The 8,483-nt window shown below is 41.6% G+C and overlaps 1 protein-coding gene across 3 annotated transcripts in view; it reads right to left on the minus strand.

Annotated features, from left to right (window-relative positions):
• Positions 1–5,437: 5,437 nt before the first annotated feature.
• mrpl1 (mitochondrial ribosomal protein L1) overlaps positions 5,438–8,483 on the minus strand; it is a 74,992-nt gene continuing 71,946 nt past the window's right edge. For 2 of the 3 annotated variants that reach the window (XM_043696360.1, XM_043696343.1), the window contains one exon: positions 5,438–5,655. In XM_043696360.1, coding sequence (XP_043552295.1) covers positions 5,644–5,655 — 12 coding nt within the window. In that variant the 3' untranslated portion in view covers positions 5,438–5,643. The remainder of the gene's footprint in view (positions 5,656–8,483) is intronic. The other variant, XR_006312584.1, reaches the window with a different exon arrangement.

An 8,483-nucleotide genomic window follows, 5' to 3' on the forward strand; every position in this document is an offset into this window, starting at 1 on the left:
ATTTCCAGAATTAATGCAAAAGTAAAAAAATTAAAATAATCTGTGGTTGTACTGTGACTTCTGAATCTACAGTTGTTTTATATGGCCTTTCTTTCAAAGGAAATAGGGTACAGAAGTAGAAAGGTTTTGCTAAAATTGTACAAGGCAGTTCACAATAATAACAGATTTGGACCCTTTATCTCAGGAAAGATACTGGCATTGACAGCAGTCCAGAGAAGGTTCACTAGACTGACAGCAGGTAATTGGTGGGCTGGGGGCTCTGTTGTGACGAGAGTTTGAGTAGATTGGACCTATACTTGTTGGAACGTAGAAGAATTGGAAGCAACCCTTATTGAACAGTCTAGGACCAGAGGGCATAATCTCAGAATAAGGGGATCACAATTTAAAACAGAAGTGAGGAGGAACTTCTCTGAGGGTAGTGAAACTGTGGAATTCTTTAGCATAGAAGGTGATTAAGGTTGGGTTATTTAGTATATTTAAGGCTGAGATGAACAGACTTTTAATCATTGGAATTAAAGTTTATTGAGAAAAGGCAGGAAAATGGAGTTGAGGATTATCAGATCAGTCCTGATCTCACTGGTGGAGCAGACGCAATGAACTGAATGGCTTACTTCTTATGGTCTTACGAAATGAGAATGTGAGAGGCCTTGTAAAATGTATGTAGCAATTTAACATGGGGCTTATTCACTCCAGGTTTGAAATATCAAATGAGGATGACAATAAAGGAGGGGAGAAAGTTGCAGCCATTGAGGGGTTGACAGCACCCAGAGAGGCATAATGATCATGATACATGAAAGTAGTACAGAGGAGTTTCCAGACAGCCTGTTTGCACGGGAGGAGGAAATAAGGCTTAGAATCTGATGGTCTGCTTCCTGTAAATTTCGAAACAGCATTGTCACTGAAATGTGCACCTCTCCAGGGAGACAGTAACTCAGCTGTGTAGCTATGATGGAGGATGATCTAAGCCTTGAAGGGAACTGGTGGACACCCATTGCCTGTGGCAGTGAAAGTCACAGTGATGCTGAATGTTTTTTGTCTCGGGAGCTTCTCAATGCATCCATGGAAAGGATTCCTTGAACTATCCTTGATCTCAGACATGACCATCAACACTTCCAGGTCCAGGCAGTAGCCTTCTCCCACAGGAATATCTTCAATTTGCTAAATGTGCAAATATTTTGGGCCATTGCAAGTATTTCCTTCATATCTGTCTAAGGCTTCAGGGAAGTATGTTCCAATACCATCATTCTAAGCCAGTCCCAGATTTTCAGACTTTATGTGCCTTCAAGATCGACACCCCATGAAGGGTCTTGAGTAACATGCTGATGTTCTGTGCTTTGAAAATTGTGGTATTACAGAGGATAGACATTTTAAATAATGATGATATCTTAGACCAGATCACAATGGTTTCTCTGAGGATAAAGATTTGGGAGAAGGTCTGTCATGATGGGCTATGGTGATTTTTATAACCAGGTTACTTCATAAAGACTTCTTTGTGGTTACATTTCTCTTAGAAAATAAATTCATGCTTTTAAAGGAGCAAATTTAATCAGGCTTTCTTGAGTTAAATAAAGAATGGATATATTCATTTTCTGAGTGTATGAAGAAATAATGATGCAAAATAAGAATGAGGTGATTCCAAAAATAAAGATATACAAAAATAGAAATTGCTGGAAAAGCTGTGCAGGTCTGGCAACAGCATCCACAATTCTTTGATAAAAAACTTAAAGACATATAGTTCAGTCTCAAGGTTGTTCATGAAGCACAGGAGTGGAAATTTGATAGTTGAGTAGTGGTTTTGAGATTCTTGGTTTTACAAGCAAATTGAAATTCTTTTGTTCTGTTTCCTTTTGACTGGCTTACTAGCAGCCAGTGACAGTGTCTTTTACCAGCAACACAGAAATGACTAGTCAGCGATAGATTCAACTATTACCTTCATGGCACATCAGCATTTAACCCACAGCTTTAACCCATACCTAACAGTTTTAGAGGTGTACAGAATGGAAACAGATCCTTCAGTGCAACGAGTTATCCATGCAGACCAGTTATCGTAAATTAATCTCGTCCCATTTGGTAGCAGTTGGCCCATTTCCCTTTAAACCCTTTCTATTCATATACCTATCCAGATGCCTTTTAAATGTTGTAATTGTATCAGACTTCATTGGCAGCTTATGCCATACATGTACCACTCTCTGCGTGAAAGATTTGCCCCTTAGATCCCTTTTAAATTTCTCCCCCCTCACCCTGAACCTATGCCCTCTTGTTCTGGATTACCCCATCCCAGGGAAAAGACCTTATCTATTTACCCCATCCATGTCTTTCATGATTTTACAAACCTCTACAAGGTCACCCCTCAGCCTCCAATGCTCTAGGGAAATTCACCCCAATCTATTCAGCCTCTCCCTAAAGCTCAAATCCACCAACCCTGGCAACGTCCTTGTAAATCTTTTTCTGAACCTTTTAAAGTTTCACAACATTCTTCCTACAGGAGACCAGAATCTCTCACAATATTCCAGAAGTGGCCTAACCAATGTCCCCATACAGCTGCAACATGACTTCCGAACTCTTATATTCAGTCTCTAACCAATAAAGGGAAAGCATACCAAAAGCCTTCTTTACTATTCCATCTACCTGCAACTCCACCTTCAAGGAACAATTAACCTGCACTCCAAGGTCTCCTTTGTTCAGCAACTCTCCCCCAGGACCTTATCATTAAGTGTATAAGTCCTGCTCTGATGTGCCTTTCCAAAATCAGCACCTCACATTTATCGAAACTCCATCTGTCACCCCACCGCCCATTGGCCCATCTGATCAAAATCCCTTTGTACTTGAGGTAACTTTCTTGGCTGACCACTTCACCTCCATTTTGGTGTCATCTGCAAACTTACTAACTATACCTCTTATGTTCACATCCAAATAATTTATATAAATTTATAAATTATAAAAGCAGTGGAATCAGCACCGATCCTTGTGGCACACTGCTGGTCCTAGGCCTCCAGTCTGAAAGGCAAACCTTCAACACCACCCTCTGTTTTCTACCTTCAAGCTTGTCTTGCATCCAAATGGCTAGTTCTCCCTGTATTCCATATGATCTAACCTTGCTAACCAGTTTACCATGAGAAATGCATGTGTACCTGAGCTTAGTAGCACACCTTCTTCCACTAGCATGCAGACATCAAGGTCAAACTAGTTTTGAACTCACGTTCTTGTATATTTTGAAAAGGGAAGGCACAAAGCATGTTCTAGCCCAGACTTTGTCTTTTCTCCCATGTTGTTCACAGTCTTGAATAATTCCCAAGAGATTACAATTCAACTTGTCGTGCATTTCTCACTTTTACATCCATTTCTCGACTCGGCAGGTGAGACATGAAACAAGCTCCTGCTTTGCAGTTTCAAGTCATTCATGTCATCATTATACAAGAGGAGAACTCACTGTCTACACTAGTAGCACCTTGAAGACTCCCAGTTGCCACTCTCATCCTTTCAGGACATGTTTATTGCTCTTCCAAGAGCGTGAGCATCTGGTGATTTTGGCACCTATCACCCAGCTATTGCTCCATAGATCTCAAAGAAGATGCAGATTTACTTGCATTTCTGGCAACCAGTCTGATTTGCTGAGTGTTGCCCTTCACGAGGGTCACCACTTCAGGATGCCTTGTGCAGAAAGTTGTGCCTATACATCTTTCACACAGAATCCATTGTTACTTATGCAAAGATGCTCAAAGCCTCTGGAAATTCGGTCAGCTATTTAGAGACTTGATACGAGAGCTCCAGCACCTGCCACGTTGTTGATTGCAGAGGCATGTCATCAGTCTGAAGCTCAGCATCACCATGACCTACCACAGTCCTAGTATATGTTGGCGTAACTACCACTGCCTCTATCAGATACTGGAATTCATGTGTGTTGTACTGTTGTTGCTGTGTGTGGGATTGCCAATTGACATAAGAGAATCTGTGCTGAGGAAGGAATTATGTGGCACTATATCAGGTGGTGTCATCCTCCGAACTGGAAAACAGCCCAGCAGGATCAGTGGCTGTCTCTTCTTGACCGGTGAGAAAGAGAGGAGAATGATGAGAAGGCACTGCACATTGCACCACGTTCTCTGGAGTTCCATACGACCAGTGATGGCCTGCTCACTTTCAGCAATCAGCTTATTGCTTTCAGGCTTAGTGACTCCACGTCCTCCTTGGTGTTGGCATCAAAACACAAATATATCATAATTACCATATCACTTACCAGTCGTCCTCGTCATGTGGTTAATGAGTTCTCTTCCCAAACCTAAGTTGATGCCATTTGCCCATCATAGACATTTACAAACCTATAGTGCAGTCTCTCTGTCCATGTACCACAGGGATGTCTGCTGCAGGAGACATTGTTCAACCTGTCACATCAAACCACCACGGAGGAAACTTAGGAGTTTTGCCAATTTCAACATGTGTTGATATATATTACTTTGCATAGCAGAAAATGATGAGAATAAAAATATAATATAAAACTACAAATATTGAGCTGAAATGATTAGCAGAATCACAAATGATACAAGAGTTAACCCAATGCATTCATGAGGTAAAGAAGAGTTTAGTTTTGTCTCACCCACCTCAGAACCTCTATCGTACATGAAGGCCCATTCAGATAACCATTTGAGAGTTCTGAAGACAGCCCTAATAAGGAATGTTAATATATTTTTCCATTTAAAGATGCAATTAGGTCTGCTGTTTATGTCCAGAATTTTAACTTTTAATTTAGTTTTCTAGTTTATACTTCTCCTTTTAACAGTGGTGTCCACCTGAAACGTTTTCACACGGATTCATGATTATTGCATATTTTGTTCCAGCATTTGTGATTCAATGAAAATTGCATCTTCTAAAGAGAAGGTAAGAGAATCGAACATGTCTTTCTGAATCTTGCTCACAAAGGAACATATTAAAATACACTGCCACTAAATAGTTTCATGCATGTACATTGACAACATAAGAAAATGTGAATTTAATTGGAAATTTGGAAACTGCTTCAGTTTAGAAAGTACTCAGCGGATATGTTAAGTACTATAGAGTTTTGCCCAATTGTTATACTAGAATTATAACCATGTTGAGTCAAGCCCAGACAGTCTTTAATGTGACAACTATAATTCTTCAAATTATAAATTATCGCAGTACTTTAAAGCAGGGTATACAAGATATGGTAATTTGGAACATTGGAGACATCCAGATATTTGGAGACACCATATGGAAGGTAATCCTTACGATAGTATCAAGCTATATTGAGAATAATATTTAACAATCATTCTCATTGAACAAACATGAGCAGGATTGTATCTGTGCAACAGCAAATATTTGTCTTAAACAAACATGAACAAGATGCACACTGGTTGTTTACTTGATTCAATTTCAATGCCCAAAACCCCTGTTTAAGCAAAGCTGACAAACTTGTTCATTCATGTCACATGAATCAAAGCTTTTATTGCATCACAATCTGCCAAATGGACATACAACAGCAATTAGCAGATCATCTATACTTAATAATACAATATAGTTAATTATTGACATTTTCATTCTCTTCATTATCTTCTGTCGTCACTTGAGGAAGGAAAGGTTCTACTTTGAACAGTAAAGACTCACTGGTTGCACTGCAAATAATGGCTCGTTCTACAAATGGCCCTGAAAAAAAATAAAACATTTGATAATTTAAACTGTTATTTGAAAAATATAACAAAAATCAACAATTAACCAAATTAAACTCAGGATATTCAAGTGAAAACTCCATACTTAGAACAATATTTTCTAAATCATGCAATTAAAAGAGCTTAGCAGCAAGACAGATTTATAACAAATTGACTCATCTTTTTAGCAGTATACTTTGTTATTCAACTGAGTTATTGCTGATCTAAAATGGTGGAATTATGTTCCTTTTAAGCATGTTTTGTCTTGAATTAATGATAGAGGAGATAATCTCAGAATACAAGGTCACCCATTTAAGACAGATGTGGAGGAATCTCTTCTCTCAGAGAGTAGTGTATCTGTAGAATTCTTTATCACAGAGGCTGAAGAGGCTGGGCCACCAAGTATATTTAAAGCTGAGAGAGAAATTCTTGATCAATAATGGAATCAAGGGTGATGAGGAAAAGGCAGTAAGGTGACATTGAGAATCATCAGATCAATTGCAGTCTCATGAATAGGGGAGCATCATCGATGGGTTGAATGGCCTACTTCTACTCCTATGTCATATGCTCTTCTTATATGGGTTCCCTTTCAATTCACATGTAAAATTATCACTCTTCTCACGTACAGTATATCAAGCATATTACATTTGAGTACCTGTTCACTTTCTCCACAATGAAATCTTCATATCCATGTTTAAAATAGAAACTGCCTGTGTAAACTTGTCATGACTATCTACCCCAAAGAGGATCACTGAAAGCATTCAACTAAAACCTATCCTGTTTGCAAAAAGCATATAGTTAGATAGGTAGGGTTGCTGGATCTGCAGCAAAATCAAGTTACCTCTTCCTGATCCAAAACTTAAGTCAATTATATTATTTCTATTGCCATAGCTAATTCAACACAAGCAAGGTGCAAACTGGAGGTTCCTGGCTCTTAATTGCTGTAATCAGGGAGCTGTGATTTAAGAGAATCTCTCAGTACAGAAGAGGCCCCTCATGTCTGTAATGTCAAAGCTATACTAAACCTCCGTTCATCTCAATTTCCAGCATTGGCCCAGAGACACGAATCCAGAGTGTGGTGCTGGAATAGTACAGCACGTTAGGCAGTATCCGAGAAGCAGGACAGTTGACGTTGAGAGCATAAGCGCTTCATCAGGAATGAGGGGGTGGCTCAAAGGGGCTTGGAGATAAATGAGGGGGATGTGGGGGAAGGTAGCTGGGAATGTGATAGATCAAGTTGGGGAGGTGATGGTGATAGATTGGAAAGGAGGGTGGAGGGGATAGATGGGAAGAAAGATTGACAAGTAGGACAGTTCAATAGGCGATGCAGAATTGGAAGGTCGGCTCTGAGATAAGGTGGGTGGAGCAGAAATGAAGAAACTGGTGAAATCTACATTGATCCCATGTGGTTGGAAGGTCCCAAGGTGGAAGATTAGGTGTTGATCCTCCAGGCATCGAGTGGCTAGAGTGTGGTAGTGGAGGAGGCCCAGGACTTGCATGAGCTTAGCGAAATGAGAGGGGCAATTAAAGTGTTCAGTCAGAAGGCGTTGGGGTTGTGTCGTGTGCGTCTCCCAGAGTTGTTCTCTGAAATATTCCACAAGTTGGCGTCCTGTCTCCCCAATGTCGAGGAGACCACACCAAGAGCAACGGACACAGTAGATGACTTGCAGAAGTACAGTTAAATCTCTGTTGGATGTGGAAGGATCCACTGGGGCATTGGACGGTGGTGAGTAGGGAGGTGTGAGCACAGGTTTTGCATTTCTTGCGGTGGCAAGAGAAGGTGCTGGAAGTGGAGAGAGAGTTGGTGTGGGCCATGGACCTAACAAAGGAGTCGCAGAAGGAATTGTCTCTGCGGAACATGGATGTGGTGGGGAGGGAAACGTATCCCTGATGCCGTGGTCTGTTTATAGGCGGCAGAAATGCCATGTTGTATCCGGAGGTTGGTGGGGTGGAAGGTGAGGACCAGGCAGGGTGAGGGAGGGTTTCTGTCCTTGCTACAATTGGAGGGATGAGGTTCAAGGGTGGAGGTATGGGAAGTGGATGAGATGTGCTGGATGGCATCATCAACTATGTGGGAGGGGAAATTGCAGTCCTTGCAGAAGGAGCCCATCTAGGATTTTCTATGGTGGAATTGGTCCTCTTTGGAGCACATGTGGTAGAGATAGAGGAATTGAGAGTAAGGGATAGTGTTTTTACAGGTGGCATGGTGGGAGGTGGTGTAGTCCAGGTAGCTGTGGGAGTCTGTGGGTTTGAAGTAGATGTCCATGTTGAGTCGGTCACTGGAAAAGGAGATGGAGAGGTCCAGGAAGGAGAGGGAGGTCCAGGTGAGCTTCAGTTCAAGGTGGAAGGTGTTTGTGAAGTTGATGAACTATTTAACCTCATCTTGGGAGCACACCTCCCCCCTCACCTCCATCCAAGGCCCCACAGGACCCTTCCACATCTGTCAGAGATTTTCCTGCACATCCAAACATCTCATCTACTGTGTCCGTTGTTTTCAATGTGGTGTCCTGTATACTGGGGAGACAGGACGCCAACTTGCTTATCATCTCTGGGACACGCACACCAAACAACCCTAGTGACTTTTGGCCAAACACTTTAACTCCCCCTTCCATTCAGCCAGGGACAAGCAAGTCCTGGACCTCCTCCACCACCAGATTCTAGCCACCCGACTCCTCAAGGAAGAACACCTCATCTTCCGCCTTGGGACCCTCCAACCACACAGTACCAATGTTGATTTCGCCAGTTTCCGCATACAACCCCCTACCTCCCACCGTATCCCAGATTCAATCAGATCAGCACAGTGGTTCAGTGATTAGCACTGCTGCC

This window comes from Chiloscyllium plagiosum, chromosome 1 (genome assembly GCF_004010195.1).
Source record: "Chiloscyllium plagiosum isolate BGI_BamShark_2017 chromosome 1, ASM401019v2, whole genome shotgun sequence".
In the NCBI taxonomy this organism is placed as follows: domain Eukaryota; kingdom Metazoa; phylum Chordata; class Chondrichthyes; order Orectolobiformes; family Hemiscylliidae; genus Chiloscyllium; species Chiloscyllium plagiosum.